General features: G+C 41.2%; 1 protein-coding gene across 3 annotated transcripts; it reads left to right on the top strand.

Annotated features, from left to right (window-relative positions):
* Positions 1–834: 834 nt before the first annotated feature.
* sytl2b (synaptotagmin-like 2b) lies at positions 835–19,126 on the top strand. 3 transcript variants are annotated; one of them, XM_031759969.2, is made up of 20 exons: positions 835–905; positions 2,228–2,380; positions 3,847–4,010; positions 4,312–4,423; positions 5,510–5,558; positions 5,652–5,751; positions 5,838–6,237; positions 6,320–6,525; positions 7,831–10,320; positions 11,516–11,629; positions 11,716–11,766; positions 12,064–12,158; positions 12,250–12,366; positions 13,567–13,736; positions 14,195–14,297; positions 14,398–14,559; positions 14,751–14,835; positions 17,307–17,409; positions 17,500–17,705; positions 18,354–19,126. In XM_031759969.2, exons 1-20 carry the CDS (start codon positions 859–861, stop codon positions 18,500–18,502), a joined length of 5,076 nt encoding a protein of 1,691 aa, XP_031615829.2. In that variant the 5' UTR covers positions 835–858; the 3' UTR covers positions 18,503–19,126. The 3 variants fall into 3 exon arrangements, with proteins under 3 accessions (XP_031615829.2, XP_031615838.2, XP_039454003.1); XM_031759978.2 differs by having other exon boundaries at positions 850–1,000; XM_039598069.1 differs by lacking the exon at positions 835–905 and adding an exon at positions 1,079–1,108.
* The last annotated feature ends 77 nt before the right edge of the window (positions 19,127–19,203 follow it).

Genomic DNA, 19,203 nt, shown 5'->3' with positions numbered 1-19,203 from the left:
GGAGCTTAAAACAAAGGGGAGAGTGTTTCCTTTATGGGTTTCTGCCTACTTCATCTTTAAGATCAGAGACACCTGAAGGATCTTATCCAACAGATGACATCCTGCTTTAGTAGACAACATAGTCACATGGTTACTAACCATGTTGTTTTTGGCTGTAGGGGTCACAAGAGGGTTAAATGATAAAGAGAAAAATATTCTATACAGTAAGGTTTAATTTGCTGACTAGAGAAGTCATAGTCTAAAATGTATTAGACCTAAATAAAATAAGTATAATCTGTGAGCTATTCAAATATAAAACCTATAACAGGATTTTTGTGCAGCTTATATCACAGTTCACTTTCCAACCGTTTTTATTTGTGCTCTTCCTAAGCTGAAAACATGAAACCAGGAGAGACTCAGGTGTTGAAACTGTGGCTGTGTCCTGAAACCACATCAGGGCCACCGTGGGAATATTTATGGTCTGTTTACTCCAAATAATTTCACAGCATTCAGAGTGCAGGCAGAAGGGAAAACAGTGCCTTGCTGTAAGCTTGTATTTGAGGTTTGGGCTGTCCTAGAGCCTCGCCTGCCCGTGAGGATGCTCACACCCTTTTGTCAAACAGACCGATGATGTCAACGTGTGTCAACTGGAGACACCTGCTGGACACTACCTGGCATTACACCACTGACTGCATAATGCATTCATATTTAAGTGTTAGATCAGTTCAAATTAAAGCTTGAACTTGACATGAAAGACATTCAGTAAATAAAGATAAATATTTATACAGTAACTGAAAGTCAAATAAAAACTGCAGATCACCCTACTGCTCATCAGATCCTCCCCATGCACGCGCTCTGAGTCCGCCCCCTCCCACGCGCATGTCCGGAGATCCGGCGCATCCAGCAGCAGGAGACCTGTGGAGGAGGTAAAAACTTTATTTCCCGTGTGATTTTTTTTTTAAAAACATGAAGATGGGAAAGACAGAAGCGGGCTGTGAGAAGTCCTCAGGTGTCCTGTAAGGTAGGCATATATATATATATATATATATATATATAAAAAAAAAAACCCGATGTCACTTGTTGAGTTTGAAGTGGGAAGAAAGGAAGTGACACTCTCCGGAGATTTAAGGTAAACCTCTGCCACTCACGTTAATACTTTAACATGAGACTTCTCAGGTGTGCTTCATTTAAAACCAGTTTTAACTCTATGCAACGTTCATGTGCTTAAGTTTGCTCAGCCAAAGAAAACTTTTGCGCCCGCCCTGTTGCTGGTTCCCTTTTATCTCTGAAGGAATCATCAGCTGCACAAAGACCAGACGATTCCTCGCGTTACTGTGCAGATATCAAAGTTTAGAGTGTTAAAGTATCAGCATCTCTTTCGCTTGATAAACCTTTTTTAATAAAAAAGAGCACACAAGCTAAAGTTTAGCACCACTGATGGAATATTTTTCCTCAGGCACCCTTATTACTCTAATAAGTACCCAAATTATGTTTAAAGTAACAGTAAAATACGTGGCTGTGGCTCATTTATTAATATATATGACTTGTTTATATCAATAGCATCAGTGTGTAAGCAGCTGTTCCCGGTGGTTAAGGAGCTGGTTACTTTCCAACCTGACCTCCTTCTTGCTCCTCAAAAACACTAAGTTCCCATATTTAATATCCAGAAGTTCACTGTGTGAACTTCTATAACATGTGACTATGAAACTACATATAAGCCAAAAAACAACAGGAACCCCTGATTTGATCTTTAATATTGATGGTTTTGTAGGTTTAACTTTCTGTGTAAACCTTGTTAAACCTCCATCAGTCACATGATAGAACCATAAGCAGTGCACTAGAAGTTTAAAGCAGCTTAAGGCAGCTATATACTTGGGTAAAGTAGAAAATATAGGAGCTACAGCTTTAACAATAACTCCTCTAATGGAATTATTTTCATTGCTTTAAATACTGGACCTGTTTCTGGTTTAAATTGGAAAAGATGGGCTCCACGTCACTCTTAATGAGAAGCCTGCTAGAGGGGTAGCTGCATAGACAGTGACCACCCTCATTAACTTCTAATGCACACCCAGTCATTTTGTTCTATAAGCAGACCTGAAATATTAAAGAAACCACTTAGTTCAGAGAAGAGCTTCTAGGGGTTACTCCTGGTAGGCTTTCAAGGGGTAAAGAGTTAAGGGTACAGCTCTAAACTTTGAGAACTTTACAGGATCTGAATTAACTGCTGTATACTTTGCTACTTTGACAGAACCAGCAACCATTTCCACACGTGTCCGCTGAGAAAAGCAGGAGGAGGAACCATGATAGACCTGAGCCACCTGACGGAGGAGGAGCAGGCGATGATCATGACGGTGCTGAGGAGGGATGCTGAACTGAAGAAGGCAGAGGAGGAGAGAGTCAGGTTGAAATTTGAGTCTCAGTATGACGATATGAAGTCATATTTTTGGACGTCCTTTAAGCCACTGTTTACTCGTGCGTCGCTGCTTGGCTCTGTTCTTTACATGCGCTGAGACATTTTGGGCTGACTCTTAAGTTAATGTCATGTTGTTGAGCTAATGTCATTTTATTGATTTAATAAGAACTCCCAAGTCCCTCTGTCACCCTTCTGTGAGAAGAGGCCTTTGTCGGATCGTCAAAATAATATTTGTCTGCTCATAATCCAATAACACAGTAACAGCTTGGCTGGACACAGACGCTGCCTCCGTAGCTGAGAAACCTCAATGTGAGATGAGCAATTAGATTACAGCCAAGTCCACACGTGGGAGAGGATCATGCTGGTCTGATGGACAGGAATAGAAACCCTTAAAGGCCTCAGTGATGGGAGATGCATCAAGTGTGTCGAACGTGATGGGGAAAAGAAGTTTAATTTGGTCATATCTTTTTAGGACTTTTAAAACAGTTGACATTTGCTGTTTCCCTGTCGTCTTAGCACCTTTGGGCGGGGTCAGGCCTTCCTAGCTGTGCATATTCAGGGTGTGTGAAGACAAACAAGAAGCTCACATCTTCTCTGACCTCTCCCATGTCCTGAAACAAAAGCTTCGTCAACAAAACACTTCGTCTTTCAAATTGCAACCATGCGTGCAAACTATCAAAAATCCCCGATGCTGTGTACCATGTTTTGATTTCATTTTCAAAAATCGAGAATGCCATCAAACAGCGTGCTTTTTATTGTGGCCTTAATGCAATTGGCCGGCCTGACTTTTTCCATCAGCGGGGGGCTGAATGCTCGCTGTGTCTCGGCCAGTCTAGTGTAAAAGGATTAAGCCAACAGTCTGTAATAATGTGCTACCCTTTTTTCACATGACCGCCGAGTTCCTCTGTGAGGGAGGAAAGATGAGTTGGAGCAGTCAGCTCAAGGCGGAGGAATTTTTTTGTTCCCTCTTTGATTCAATTTAAAGTTGATGGAAATGTTTTCCGAATTCCTGCACAGTAAAATCAGAAGCTTTTCATTTGCTTAAGCTGAAATCTGAAAAATGCTGCACACGATTAAAAACACAAAAGAGAATTTGTGTTATGTTGATTGCGTTGTGAACACCTTTAAAAGGTTTTTGGTGGTTTGTCTGTCCTCTGTGCGCTCTTGGCTTTGTATTTCACCCCATATTTGCAGATTAGTCCTGCTCAAAGTGAATTAAAATGGTGTCAGATTCTTCATTCAGTGCAACCGAAAGCGAGCATTGTCTCGCTTTTGCTCTTTTTTGTGTCTGTAGCCATTCAGCAAGACGTGCCACTCAGCTAGGATTAACAGACTGCATAAAAGAACTAGAAATTATACAGAACAAACCTCTCCACTTCAGCGTTTTCACTTCATTTCTCTTTTGTGTATGTCTATTTTATTTTATTCTTTATTCTTTTATTATATCCTAACAGGAAACTGGAGAACGTAGTAAACAATGCCTCCCAGTCCGACACTAAACTGAAGTACCTGACAGGAGAGTGGTTTTACGAGGCCAAGTCACGCAGACACAGGGACAAGATCCACGGCTCGGAAATCATTCTGGCTTCCATGAAACAAGGAAAAGCGGCTAGTTTAGGTCTGCTCATTCTGCAGTGTTCGCTAAAAGTTTTAAATGCTCATTTCGTGCTCAGGGAAAAAAAATCACTTCCTCTTTTTGACCTCAGCACCCTGTTATCACAACAGAGGCAAGTGCAGATTTTACTGATCTGCTGGATTTAAATGTTTTAGCCTTTCGGGGGTAAATACATACAGAGTGCTGAGGTCAGAAATGAGGCCAGGAATGAATTCCCTCTGAACATGTGGTGAAAATTATTCTGCTTCATCGACCTGGACAGTGTCGTTATCCACAGACTTCTCCAAACCGCTCTCTCCTGCAGATGGTTCTCTTAGACTTGACAGACCCAAGGTCGCGAGCAGTCGAGCTTCAGACATTGTTCCTCCACCGAAACCTGCCAGACAGCTGGAAGCAGAGCAGCCACAGCAGATTAGGTACGCAGTTGTTTCCTATAGTGCTGTGCAATACTGCAAATGTTATTATCGATATGATGCAGCAGAAGAAAATACAGGGCCATGCGCCGCCCTCTAAAGCACTTTGGGTCAAGTTCTGTTGTTTAAATGTGCTGTAGGCTATGAATAAAACAGACGTGACTGTCAACACAAAAAGGTTCAGGCATTTCTCATGTTTGAGGTCTATTCAATGATATCCAAAACAAACTGTATACAACAAAATTACAAGTTGACCCTGCCGTGCTAATATCGATCTGATACCAGTACCAGCTTCACTTTGACTCGAGAAACGGAACGTGAAGGATGCGTTCACATGTAACGCTACCAGACACTGATATTATCACTTGAGGCTGAACCAGCTCTGTTTATCTCTCTCGTCACCGTGTGTGAATATGTACTCGGGAGTCTTGTGACTCAGCCTGTGTAAACATAGGTGGTGCTGACAAGGAATACATCTGTTTTATAGCCAGGCAGCAGCTACTGTACCTTCTCGGCAAAGTGTTTAACTCGATAAAACTCTCAGAGCAATTACTCCGATTGGGACATTACGAGATGTTGTTGTTATCTTTGAAATTAAGTTATGCAAAGAAAAAAATGTCAGGATCGTCCTATCCTGTGGTTCTAATTTAAATGAGAAGATTGTTTTTTTAGGACCTATTGTTAATATAAGACTGGATTAGTCACACCGTTGACTGTGTAGTGAAGTCACTTTGTGCCACACATTCAGCACACTTGTATTATAGTGCAGTCAATATTTGGTATTTGCACTCTGACAGTGTTGGTTTGCAGTGCATTTATTTCCCCATTGCTTCATTACATCACATGAGATTTAAATGCAGTCAAATGAATTGCATTAGATTAATTTAATTCAGCCACAACATAGAAAACATGTTGCAAGTGTTTCTCATATGTTTGCTCCTTTGATGTTTGGGTGGTTTGGTTGGGCAGACATGTTTTGCTTCTTTAATATCATTACTCCATACTGTCGCGAGTCTCAGTCATGCACGGTGTTGTTTACATATTAGATAAAAAAATACACCAATTATTTTTTTATTCTTTTTTCTCCAGTGATGCAGAAAAAGAGAATCAAAGTTCAGGTATCCGCTCCCCGAGAATGGTACGTGTTGAAAAACAGGCTGGACTTTCTTTTTTCCTTTCTTTTTTCCTGTTGTATAGTTAACAGCGTATTTCATTCTTTTCTGTCTTCAAGCCGAGGCATAACCCTTTTAACCGTGCTTCCCTTGTTGTTGAGCCTCCTGAAAATAATCATTACCTGTCAGCCAGTCGAGACCAGGAGTCACTGGAGACAGGTCTGAACTGAAATTTGAACATACAGATCTTTGCGAGGCTATCTGAGGGTATCCCGCAGTGAGCCTCTTATCTTTTCTGTCCTCAGAGCCCGTCTCTCCAGTGAAGAATCACCCAGCAGGTGAGGCCAATCACACATCAGAGGGCTCCTCTGTAGGTTTCAGGCCAGTGCCAAAGAAGAGGACCTTTCTCTCCAGACGTCCTCTTGGTCAGTCTGAAAGCAACGGCCTGGGTTTGGATGCTCAGCCGGGGTCAGCGGGGATTGTTCCTACACCACGACGGAGGCTGCAGCGGGGATCCAGCGGGAGCTCTAATCAGTCTGGCCTGAAGAGCCAAGATGAAATGCCTCAAAGAAGTGCGGTGTCTAATCAGGTAGCTTGGTCATCCACATCTGCAGATGAAAACTCCTTGCAGTCACTGTGTGACAACTCTCAGCTTTCCTCCAATTCAAGTCTGGAAAGACAGAGAAACCCTATAACAAGAGACAGGTCAGTGGAAAACTTATACTGGGAACCTGTAATTAAACGTTGGCATCCTTCCACTGTAACTCACAACCTGGGCTTTTTTCAGGGCATCCAGATACACAAGAAGTGATGCGTCCACTGAGACGGGAACATCGCAGAGGAGTGAGGAACGAGATGACCAACCTCAAAGAGAGCTTCCACCTTTGAATTCTGTCACACTGCCTACCACCAACATTCAGGACAAAGAAAACAACGGCCGTGTGGGGCCAGCAATGAGGCAGGAGGAGCTGAGTTCGCCCCAAAACATTGTGGGTAAGTTCAGTAACAAGGTACGACAGGGCAGGGGTTTCAGGCATTTATTTCTCTTTCAAGGACTGGAGGAAATGAAAAGAGGTGAAAGTTTAAAAAATAAATAAAATCAGAGAAAAGTCTGAAAAACAGACATCGATTTTTTTGGAAAATATTTTTTTCATTCTTAATCTTTTAGTTATCTTGTGACCCCGAGTGTATCTTCCATATTCTGGTATTTTCCTCTGTTTGTCTGCTACAGACAGACAATTAATCTTTTTTTCCCACTTCAGCCAATGTCCAGAAATTTAACAGAAGATAATATATCTTAATTCCAGCAAATCCAATTTAACTCCACTGTGGACGACTATCTAACATACTGATTTGTAGCAAGTAAAATAAGCACAATATTCACCATTTGAATGTTAAAGTGCTAAGATTCAAGAGTGAGCTCTAAACCATAATTAGGAAAATAAGATTATCTGAATGTATTAGGCCATAAAACAAAATATAAGACACAATTAAAAGGGACGATCGCCTGAATGAAATATCAAGGGTTTGCTAAGGTCTCTTAAAATGTTGTTAAAATGTTTTACTTTAGACTAAATATGAAATCACACTGCCATCAATATAGCAACACTGCAAAGTTATACTGCTATATGAGGTCCATTTCCCCTTCAGGGTCATCTTATTTTCCACCTCTGCAAGCTTCCAGCACTCCTCATGCACTCACACATCTGCGATTTCACCAGAAATCTAACCTCAAATTCAGGTTTAAGGTGACCCGACATTCATGCCGGGGATCATCACCAGTGAAGAGATCGATCAGCAGTCTAAACTTGAAGGTGACACATCAAATTAGGAGCTTATCTGAGAGAGAGTCAGTGTTTTGCTTTGTTTTTCACATTTTTTCTACTGTGTGCTGTGAATTTAGTGAGTCAGACTGTCAATGTTAAACCCTTCTGTAATGTACCAGGGCAGCCGAAGGAGAACAGTGCACCGGCTTATAACACATAAAAGAAAGAGACAAATTTGACTCCCACCAACTTAAAGATGAGAAAGTTAAAGGTCAGAACCTTTGGGGGCCTTTAAACTTAATTTAATGTGTCAAATTATGCAAAAAGCATCACAGTGACAAGTGATTAGAACTTGACTTCTGTAGAGTGACTTTAAAAACACAGGAGTGCTGGAATAAGTCCAGAGGTGAACAAGGAGAAGACCTTGAAGGGCTAATACTGTTTTATTTATTCATTAAATTGATGTTGTAATCCCGCCGCTTATTGAAGTTGAGCCAAGTATCTAATTCTATTTTCCCACGTTGCTTTTTAGATCCGGATCTCCCTGTATCCTATGATCTCAACTTCATTGATAAGTCTCATCAGCAAACCCAGAGGTCAAATCATGCAAATGTGTTTAAGCTTTCCACTCAGGCCACCAGTCCCACTGGTGAGGATGAGGAATCCATTGCAAAGGTGCTGGAGTGGTTCAGCCGCAGCATGGACAGCAGCGATTGGCTAAATTCAGACGATCCAGTGGTTACAAAGAGCCCTGACAAACATGTGGAAGTCAGTAGATTAAGAGCTGAGGATTTATTGTCGAAAGATGCTGTGGATATGATAAGTGACAGGAAAAAGGAAACACTTGAAACAAAGAGGAATCATTTGCAAAGACAGATCAACGATGACAAAGAGCTTAGAGCTGCCGACAGAAGAGGCAGCAAGGAAGTGATTGAATCACAAGAGGAGGTGAAGATGGGTACCAGAGAGAGGATGCATTCACAAGATGTGAAAGATAATGCAGATGAAAGCCAACCACCTAAAATATCTCATCTGAAGTCGTTCTGGGAGAAAAGCAATACAGGCCCTAAAATACTCATTGGGAAGTCGGTCTCATCTGGCGACAAAGGTCAAAAATCTGCTCAGCTGACGGCAGAGAAAAGGTCTGACATGGCATCGGTTCCTGGAATATACAGCGGGAATGAGATTTATGATAAATACGCTTCAAATCCAGGTGATGAAAGAGAGCAGCAGCTGCTAATCACTACAGATGTAGGAGAGAGTGTTCATTTACATAACCACCAGCAAGCAGACAATCTGGTGATTAATTTGCCCCAAGAGGGTAATGACGATTCAACATACAAGTCAGACTATTTGATGTTGCTATCCAGTGACAGAAGAGGCTCAGATGCTGAGGTTTTTTGCACAACAAGAGCACCGGCAAGGACGGCCATCAGTCCAGAGTCTGAGAGCATATCTTTAGTCAAACCTGACAGCTTTTCTGAACCAAGAGAAGTCCTGCTGCCAGAAGAGCTCTCAAAAAGTCTCCCTGTGTCTCAGCTGGATACAGACCTTCTAACAAGGGCCAGCCTGGATTCTGAGAAGCTCTGTTTAACCAGAAACAATGTGTACATGGACTATAAGCAACCTGGGAATGATGTGCAGATCACCACAAAAGCACAAATTCAAAGAGGTTCAGGTGAGGATAAAAGCATTCATTCGAGCATGTCTCCAAAAAGAAAAGAGGACTCGTCCAATAAAGACAGGACTAACAGTCCTCATCTAAATAGGCAGGCGTTGCAAAACCAAGAAAGCACGGCAGAGAGAATAAAGCAGCTCAAATCCTTCTGGGAGCAGGAGAGGAACAAGCCCATGTTTTATACCGGCAAACCTAGAGCTTTCGGAGATGGTAAGGTGGCTCGTGGAGCAAATCAGGCGAAGCTGAATAAAAGATTCACAAAATCAGAATATGACCTGAGGTCAATTGGCAATGAGTCAGGCAGTGACAATGAAAACTATGACAAAAATCATCATAATTTTTCTATTATGCCACTGAGTCAGAGAATAGACAGGCTGTCTCCGAGCCTCGGCACAAGCCGGGCCCAGTTTAACACTCTACGCGAGTTCTGGGATGAGGCCACATCAGACTCCAAGGGACCATTTTCCTTTGACAAACCCAAAAGCCCCAAAAGGAAAGAGGGAATAAGTGCCCAGCTGTCGTCTCAGGACGTAAAGGTTGTTGATCCAGAGATTTACAGACTATCATCTGCTGTCGAGAAAACAAGACCAGCTGTGATGAAATCATCTCCACCTCCTCTGAATCGATCAAAGTCGCCACATGACAGACAGACGGGCTCTGGGTCCAGAGCACTGGGTGATGGCAAAAACAACCCACCTAATTATAACTCAACTGAGTCAGGCCAACAAAGATTGTCCAGAAAGAGCTCAAAAGATTCCAGCAGAGAGGAGAAAACTTCAAAACCACAAAACAGCTCAGGAAAAGAGAGTCGTATTCCTAAGAGCAGAAAAGACAGCTTTGGTTGTTCGAGCAGTCGGGGTAATTCTATGCGCCGTGCCACCAGCATGTTCGCTCTGAGCATTCCCGATGAAAAAGATCAAAGCAAACTGAAAATGGATGTCAGCCCTGTTCACTCTCAGAGCAGAAAGCAAAGACAGAACCCTGAGAAAGGTATAGTGCCGAGAAGATCAGAGGAAACGGAGGCTCTGACTCCACGAGCACGCGCCTTTGTTCCTAGAGACTATCGGCACTACCTGGGGATGACGGATAAGACCAGCGTCCACACCTCGCTCGCTCCGGCCGTGAAGGACGAGGGGTCAGAGGGCAAATCTGGGTATGAACTGGACCTGACTGGGCCAGTGAGGGCCAGCACACCGGTGAGCTCTGAGGAGCGATACAGCAGGAAGGTCAACAAGATGAGTCAACGCCCCCTGTGGGCAAACTACAGCAGCTCAGACACTGGCCAGGAGTCCTCTGTGAGCAGCACATCAGAAACCTGGTCCAACTCGAGAAACAGTTCAAACCGTAAGCACCAGTTTTCATTCTGATGTTTTACTTTCTACTGCAACTCAAAGCAAGAACTCCTCTCTAAAATAGAGTTTTATACATGTCTTCATAAAGTTTTTTCCTTCAGCTACAGTTATGCTAGGGAAAATAGTGGTTGAACAGCAATGACCTTGTGATATTGTTGCCTTTTTAAATTGGTCATTTGAATAGCCCAGACAGAGACTGTCTATAAGTAGAATACAACCAGCAGTCCCTACTTCAGAGAGACACATCGCAGACCAGGTGTGCTCACGGTGGCCCGGGATTGTTTGAAGACAGATTATCCTCTCGTCAGGTGATCTGTATCAACCTATGGGTGACCTCTGCAAATAGTACCAGTGGGTTGCTGGAAACATTTGCAAGAAATTTTAATTAATTAGTTTGCAAAAAATAAACCAGAAAATAAATAAACGAGCATCCCCCCCCATTCATCACAAATATCAATCTAATTTTTTTCAACAGCTGTTTTGTGTAGGTCGGACTCCTGTGTGTACACTCCTATACAGTTTGTCATCATGGCCTCGATCCAGCTGTGTCCTTAACATTGTGTCCGTGTCGGGTTATCTGTGTTGGCAACAGTAAATCTCAGTAAACAGACTGTGTACCTGCAGTCAGCTGCCTGTGTTTAGTTTGTGGGCTGGGTAACTTAATTAAAACCAGAAAACAAAAAAACATTTCACCAACAGTAGTTTTAAAGTAGTATTCCTCAAACCTTTTAGAGGTTTATTTCTTTTGTATTTTCATTATTACCTAATTGTAAACTTCAAACACTTGGATTTTCATTTGTGAATTCAAAGTAAATGAAGCTGCAATAATCGGTTGATCAAAAGCTGTTTCATAATCAGCTGCCAAAGATTAGCAGATTAGCCTCTTTTCTTTGCATTGCAATGCCGTTAACCGAAAAACACTGTAGTGGGATACTGTGATTGTCATTTTTTCCATGCTTCTGTTTTTTTGTTTACTAGAACAGTTTATTAAAAATATTTCAGACTATTTATCGTTCAAATAAGAATAGACAAACCTTCCTTTTACCTTTGCCAAGTCTAAAAGTTTCCTCCATGTATGCAGGATCCAGATGACAGCCATTAATCAGTGCCCTTAATTTGCTTCATGGTGCTTTCTCAGCTTTCAAATCCATTAATCAGTTAATCAGAGCGTTTTCCTCTGATTGCAGGTGAAAATGATGATGATGACCAGAATCCTATAAGGAAAGCACTGCGGCGAGCAGAAACACGGCCCAAAACTCTGGCTAAAAGTATGGAGGATATCACCGCATCATTATCACCACGTGAGCACGTTCTCAATGCTAAAGCCCGAATCTTCCATATGTAGAAGCAATTTGAGATGACTGATTCTTAATTCTGTTTCTCAAAGGACAAGAAAGAAGACAAGACTCAACTTCTGACCTCAGGCGCATTAGCGATGGTAGAAACTGCCTTTTTTCTTTCAGAAGGGATTTTATTTCCAAATGTTGAGCAGATTTACAACATTAGGAACTTTGTGTGAGACATATGATAAGACAAATCCTTATCTTATTTTAGCCTCCTGAGAACCAATGAAAACAAAGTGTCTCTCAGTTTAACTTTTTCTCAGATTTTTGTGTCTAGTACAGAGGACATGTATAATTAGGCTGGGTCTCCAGAGGATATACATTTTCTTGCAATCATAATGGAAATGTAATCAGTATTTTAATCTTCTGCTTCCCAACTAACCACGTTCTAGCTTCTGTTATCGCATCACCCTCCTCGGCCTTATTTTCGGATCCAGACCACCTGAAGAAGATGAGCAAATCAGTTCCTTCATTCTTACAGAAGGAGGTAAAATGACTTCTTGCATCTTTTAGTCCCGTAGGAAAAAGCCTGCACTGCATCTACGAGCACAGAGCTTTCTTTGCTGTCTGTGTTGTAGGATCCTGGCGAAACCACTGACTCCACCTGCGAGGACAGTTACCCCCGAGAAAGACTAATAATGGGCAGCTCAATGTCTAACCTCACCATCTCTTCTGGCAGGCCGTCTGTGTCTTCTGTATGTTTACACAGCAGAATGCATCGCTTTGCATGCGCATGCTTCCCATTCACTCATCTGTCACTTTAACTGCTTCTTGGCTTTAAGCTGACTAGAGAAACCTTTTTCACAGCAAAAGCTTTACAGTAAAAATACAGGTGTACTGAAGGCTGCATTCCACTTAGCATTCATGCTATTACTGGTACAGCCTCAAACATGTCATGGCTTACTACGACACTTAAGCGCTCATTTCCAGCTCCTGGAAAAAAATAAAGAAAGAAAATCATTATTTTGGACCTTGGTGTACCCTTACAGTTTATCCACTATTTGAAACCAGCCCTTTTAGCTCATCTTGGTTTAAAGCCTCCCTCTTAAGTCCATCTTCACCTTATTTGCTGCTCTTTGCAAACAAAAGATTTGAACAGAAGGTGGGAGGGGCAAAACTGGAGCTTATGAGGTCAGTGATACACTGACCTCAGTTTTTTGTAAACTTTGGCCATGTTTAATATGAGCATTAATCATCCGTTTTCTTATACTTTGAATATTATGTGAAGTAGAATATCTGCAGTTGTATTGACACTGACATAAATAAATGTTTCGACCACCACTGCATCCATGTCGGGATGACAGCCAGAATCAGAAAGATCCCAAAGCTGCCAAGCATCTGTGCATTGCACCTCAGCTGAACAGTGGGAGGCTAACCAGACGTGAGCAGATGTGCATTAGCTAAACAAAGTTGGTCTTTGGCCAAATCTTCATTAGTGAACACTTTTAATCAAGCGTAAACTGAAGTTTTGTTGTGATTTTACCACTTTTCAGGCCTTAGAAAGCTCCAGTGAGCCCTGGAACAACAAATACTGAAACACTGAATGAGATATGAGGTTTGTCAAGTAGGGCTGTTTTTTAAGTTTATGCATAGAAATGATTTTAAAGGAGAAAACTGATAGCTCTGACAGATGTAAATTTGAATCTTCCCCATACCTCAGTGCAGTTCACAGCAACTTTCCAGCGCTAAGGTTTGTAGCACTGATCAGGTCAAAGTATAGAAAAGTACATTAAGAAGAACTCTGGTCACTGTTTGTACCTCACACATTCCTTCTCTCTGTACCTGCTGCACAATAAAACTCAATAACCAAAAGCTCAAACATGCATGCATCAGACCTTCTTGTGCTTTGTTTTATAATAAACAATGTTTATCTTCATGTTTGTGTATGCGCTCAGCTAAGTGGAAGTGTGATGACCATGTACAGTGCAGACTTTGCGAATGTGGAGGTCCAGGGAAGCATCCAGTTCTCCATCAACTACGTCCAGCGGCTCAGAGAGTTTCACATTTTTGTGGCTGAGTGCAGAGACTTGGCCGCTGTCGACCCGAAAAGGGGCCGCTCAGATCCGTGAGTGCTACTTCCATACTAGATTATAAACCAAGGAAAGGAAACGTGATATTCATGCATCATGTTTTCACCTGTCCCCCTCAAAAAAGGACACCAGGTTTCTTTTAAGTCACTGTAAAATAATAATACAGAGTATTGACTGTGTATAAGAGATGGGTGTAGCCACTATAGCACTAGCATTTACCTGCAATATAGCAAAGTGGAAAGGTAAGAACAGCAGTCCATGTGCTTCATGATGTTTCCTCAGCTTTCACTAGAAACTTGAAGTGTAAGAAAGGTTTTTTTCTTATCTTATTGTATCTATCCATTTCTACTATATTCTGTCATCATATCACACAAAAATGAATAGGTTATTATTCATTTTAGCACTGTGTATGAACCAGAAAGCCCATTTTTGGCCACTAACTGTGACTACTTCCTCCATATATTCTGTAAGATTTGTTTTCTTGCTTTTTAAGGTATGTCAAGAGCTACCTGGCGCCTGATAAAGCTAATCTCGGAAAGAGGAAAACATCTGTAAAAAAGAAGACGTTAAACCCGACTTTTAACGAGATCCTCAGAGTAAGAATATGCGGATATTTTGCCAACACACAAATATTCCCACACTGTAAGTCTTGCCTGACAACAAATAAAAGCGCCCTGCTCTTTCCTGTCCTCCCAGTATCGAGTTCGCATGGAGTATCTCAGGACCCAGACACTCATTCTTTCTGTTTGGCATCATGACACGTTTGGCAAGAACAGTTTCCTGGGCGAGGTAGACGTGGAACTGTCTAAGTGGGACTTTGACCACACCCAGATGAACTACTTAGCCCTGAAAGCCAGGGTAAGAAAAAAAATAAACACACACAAAGGCTTCTTTATCTGCGGCATTGTTTTCTCATCGCATAACGGCAGTTTATCTGGAGAATGTGGTCCATCTGCTCATTTTTTTTCCAGAGTCTTGTTTGAGTTGATTATATCAGATGTCACATGATGAAGTTTTCAGGTGTTTATGTAATGTCTCCCGTGTCTTAGACGACGCCCACGCTAGCGCCATCAAATGATCGAGGAGAGATGAAACTAGCCATACGTTTCCTGCCACAGATCATCCACAGCGAAGGTCTGCAAGTAATCCTGCTCTGTTTTTTATAAATTGGATTTGCAGTATTGTTTACAGTGAGCACAGCAGCCTCGCTCACCTGTTTGTCAAAGCTTCTGTTATTCTGACATGGAGCCAATCAGAAGAAAGTCGGGTTAAAGGGACAGGTGTTAAAAAAGGCTTGTGTCATGCCCTGTCCACACATACACGGGTATTTTTCTTTGCATTTTGACTTTTGAAAAACTTTTTCTAGGCTGAAGATTTTCATACTCTGCATTTCCTTCTGTGCAAGGAAACAGATTTTGTCCTGTAACGTCGAAGGCATGTGCCTTTTTCCTTTTCTGACATCAGATTGCAGAACACGTCATTTTTTATATGAGGCGATTTCCTGCAGTGGCAGACAAAGGCAAGATATTTAATATCTGCAGTTGCATGAATAGAATATGAATGTCAGTGTTTCCCCTGACAAGTCTTCAGTCAAGTCTGATGTTTAGGAAAAGTTGAACCTCACTCTTGATTCAAATGTAAAACTCAGGCCTTCCGCTCGGCTTCTGATTGGCCAACATTTCTAAATCAACATCTTTTATTTGACATTTTTAGTCTGGATGGAGATATTTTTCACAGTGCTTCTGTGGACTCTTTTTTTCTTTAAATGATGAAAGTTGACACCTGCCAATTTAAAACAAACAAACAAACCATGTAATGTGAACGATAAATAAGAATTATTTTGAACTTTTAATCATGCATGAGTAAAAAAGTGGAGTTCCTAAGGAACTTTTTCCAGGAAGTTTGTTTGCAGCCACAGCTATCGCCATCTGGTGGCCTTCAGACAGAATACAGGTTTAAGGGATTTCAGCTTCACTGTTGCTACCTGATTGTTGCGTCTTGTGCTTTGTGTTATGTTTAATTTAGGGTATCACAATTGTGTTTATTAGCACCTATCCATAGCTTCCCAATATACTGCATATGTCAGGTGTAAGCAACCTTCCACATCAAAAGAGCCATTTTAGCTCCTCCTACCAATCAAGGGAGAGAAGAGCATGTGGGGGACGGATGATATAATATAATTGAGAGAGAATAAATAAATGCGTATAGTCTATGTATTACCAGGGTTATATTTAAAATTCTAAACCGTGGCCTGTGAGCTGCAGGTTGAAGAGCTGACCAATGGTTTTAAATAAAACTTTTTTTTTTTTTTTTTTTTTTAAATTAGCCAAATTAGCAAAGGTCAAGCAGGATTTTTTTATTTTGTCATAATGACATGATCTAGCCTACATAGATGATATTGGAAATTTAGGTACTGTAGTGCAGTAAAAAGTGTCATTCCCTTCCTCATTTAAAAAAAAAGTATTTGTTTTACTTATTTTTTATTATTATTATTACTGTTTTTCATATTTAAATGTCTAAATGATAGCGTCATTTATTAAGGGAAAAAAACCTACCCACACCAAGCTGACCCTGTTTTTAAAAAAGTGCTTGTCCCTCCCATGTTAAATCATGATTTAACTGTGATTAGGACTTTTTTTAGGAATGCTGTGCTCAGCCACACTCAGGCCTGATTACTGCCAGGCCTGAATAAAATTAAATCACTAAATACAGCCTGGTTGTAGTGTGACGGTCTGGAGCTGCTTTGCTGCTTCAGGACCTGGATAGCTTGCTATAATTGAAAGAACCGTGAATTCTGCTCCCTACCAGAAAATCCTGAAAAAGAACATCTGACCATCAATTCATGCTTTGAAGCTCAAGCAGATTTGAGTAGCAGGACAGTGATGCAAAACACAGTCCACCTCGGCATGGCTCTGAAGAAAAACAAAATGATGGTTTTGGAGTGACCTAGCCAAAGTCTGGACTTTAATCTGATTGGTGTGACCTTAAAAGCCTTTTCATGCTTTAAAGCCCTCAACTGTGGCTTGTTTAAAACAATTCTGCAAAGACGAATGGGCCTGTATTCCTCCACAGTGACATGAAAGGCTTATTACCAGTTATCACAAACACTTGATTGCAGTTCTTGCTGAAAAGGGTGCCAGAACTAGTTATTAGATTTAGGGGTATAATTACTTTGCCAGGTACAAGGGTAAACTCGCCCAGAAGGGTGATGACAATATCCCATCAGCCTTTTGCAGCAGAGGGGTAAAAACTGCATTTTGTATTTCCTTGGGTTATATTTGTCTAATATTTAAAATGTGTTTGATCTGAAACGTTTAAGCATGACAAATATGCAACAAACCAAAGAAATCGGGAACAGCGTAAATACTCAGCACTATAGCTGACTATCACTGTACAAAGTGTGTGCAAGACCAGATTACCAGTTTAGGAAATTTAAAAGCAGGAAAGAAAAGCATCATTTAAATCCAGTAATAAAATGTTATTTATTAACCTCCATTACTGCAGTATGTTTTAGTTTTTGAGTTCAGTCTTATACTTGTGTAGAAATAACAGAAATACCAGATTCATACCAGAGTCATAAAAATGTAATGTCATTTTCTTTAAAGGTGTAGCTAAAGACAGTTCCAGCACTGGAGAGATTCACATTTGGGTGAAAGAATGCAAGAACCTGCCTCTAATCAGGGCTACCATCGACCCATATGTAAAGTGGTATGCACAGCTGATTCATCTCAAGTTGGTCATATAAGGAGTTCTTCTGTATTAGTCACGACATGTTTTCTTTTGCCCGCTTATTTGAAGCTTCGTCCTGCCAGACACGAGCAGGAAAGGTCGCCAGAAGACGCGTGTGCTGCGGAGGACGGTGGATCCGGTGTTTAACCACACAATGGTGTATGATGGCATCAGAGAGGCTGATCTAACAGAGGCATGCGTGGAGCTCACTGTGTGGGACCGAGACAGGCTCGCAAGCAACCTGCTGGGGGGCCTGAGGCTGGGGACTGGAACAGGTAGGCTACTGATGGAGGAAGTACTTGTTAAAATACGCAATCTGATGAGATACACTCAGCGGCCGCTTCATTAGGTACACCTGTCCAAGCAAATGCAAATGCAAATATTGGATTGGCGACACATGGTATCAGCTCGGTGCTTTCAGTTGTGTAGACATCATGACGACAACCTGGGTTAGATGGGACAGACAAAGTTTCCAGCTGCCAGTGGAGGTGGCACCTGAACAATAAACTGAAAATACCTTCTGTTGTGAAGTTATTGGAGCTTTGATGTTTACATTATGAGTGAAAGCAGCCAGACGTGCTCATTTTATTATATATATGTGAAATATCTTTAATCTTCAATGCTTTGATCATTCTCGCTGGCTGGTCGCATGCACAGCCTTTATAGTCTGAGAAACATAAAAGTGTACAGAATGTAATTTTCAAAAACAGAATGTGTGTAAAAGACATCAGAAGCCTGAAGTGGGCCGAGATTGAAATAAGGCAGTGACATAATGCGAGTAATGTTTCTAGATCAAAGTGTGTAGAAAGAAAACAAAGGCTTTATATGATGTAGATAAGAGATAATTATTCTAATTTATCAGCTTCATGCTGGAACGACGATGTTTTCAGTGCTTGTATTTGTCTCTCTCTTTCTCTCTGTAGGCAGAAGTTACGGAGCAGTGGTGGACTGGATGGACTCGAGTCCTTATGAGGTGGCGCTGTGGGAGCGCATGATGGCTACCCCGAATGAATGGGTGGAAGCCGTACTCCCGCTGAGAATGCTGAACTCTGCAAAGACTGCTTTCAAATGAGTATCTCAAACTGTGACGAGATTACAGACGAGTATAAAGTCAAACTGCTTTTACATTTCAAAGTTTAAAAATAAATGAAAGGCAGCGGAGCGAAACACTGGAGTCATCAGTTTGGCTGAAATTTTACAGAAACCTGTGGGCCACCCAGCATAAAGGTGGTATGAACACTTAGAGAAACCTCTGGAGAGTGAGTTTTGTTTTTAGACTCATATCCTTCACAGCTATGAGAATTAAGAAGAGGATCGACCAATGCTGACATTATTTTTACAATTCCAGCACCTTAAAGTTGTTTGTTCTCTTCTAATGAGACACAGTAACATCACTTTCACCTGTCTATTACCGAACATTAATAAGACACTGGGTATTTTTTATTTGTGTTGTTATTTGGAAGAACTTACCCTTAGTATATACTATAAGTTATCAATGTTATATCACCTGGAAGTGCCAATATAGCCTTCGTTTACTTAGCTGAGTCTTCAGAAAACATGGCTTCTTGGACTAACAATTATTGACAGTATTTTCAAAAATATAATTCAATCCAAAAACAGATCTCACGTGTGATGAACTGTTAAAGTGCCGTGTTAATTATATTAACCACAAGTGCAATAAAAGACACTAAATACAGATCATTTGAACAAGTCTGTCTTTTTTATTTTGTTCAGTAAATTATAAGAAATTTAAAATTTAACAGCAGGTTTTTC

Source organism: Oreochromis aureus, linkage group 14 (assembly GCF_013358895.1).
Source record: "Oreochromis aureus strain Israel breed Guangdong linkage group 14, ZZ_aureus, whole genome shotgun sequence".
Taxonomy (NCBI): Eukaryota; Metazoa; Chordata; class Actinopteri; order Cichliformes; family Cichlidae; genus Oreochromis; species Oreochromis aureus.
This window is presented reverse-complemented; position numbering and strand designations above follow the sequence as displayed.

What these genes read in the sequence shown, in the direction of transcription:
- sytl2b (XM_031759969.2), top strand. Translation starts at nt 859, where the DNA reads ATGTCCGGAGATCCGGCGCATCCAGCAGCAGGAGACCTGTGGAGGAG. An exon ending in CCAGGAGTCACTGGAGACAG is followed by an intron (nt 5,752 to 5,837) that starts GTCTGAACTGAA and finishes TTCTGTCCTCAG; the next exon opens with AGCCCGTCTCTCCAGTGAAG. An exon ending in ACTTAGCCCTGAAAGCCAGG is followed by an intron (nt 14,560 to 14,750) that starts GTAAGAAAAAAA and finishes CCCGTGTCTTAG; the next exon opens with ACGACGCCCACGCTAGCGCC.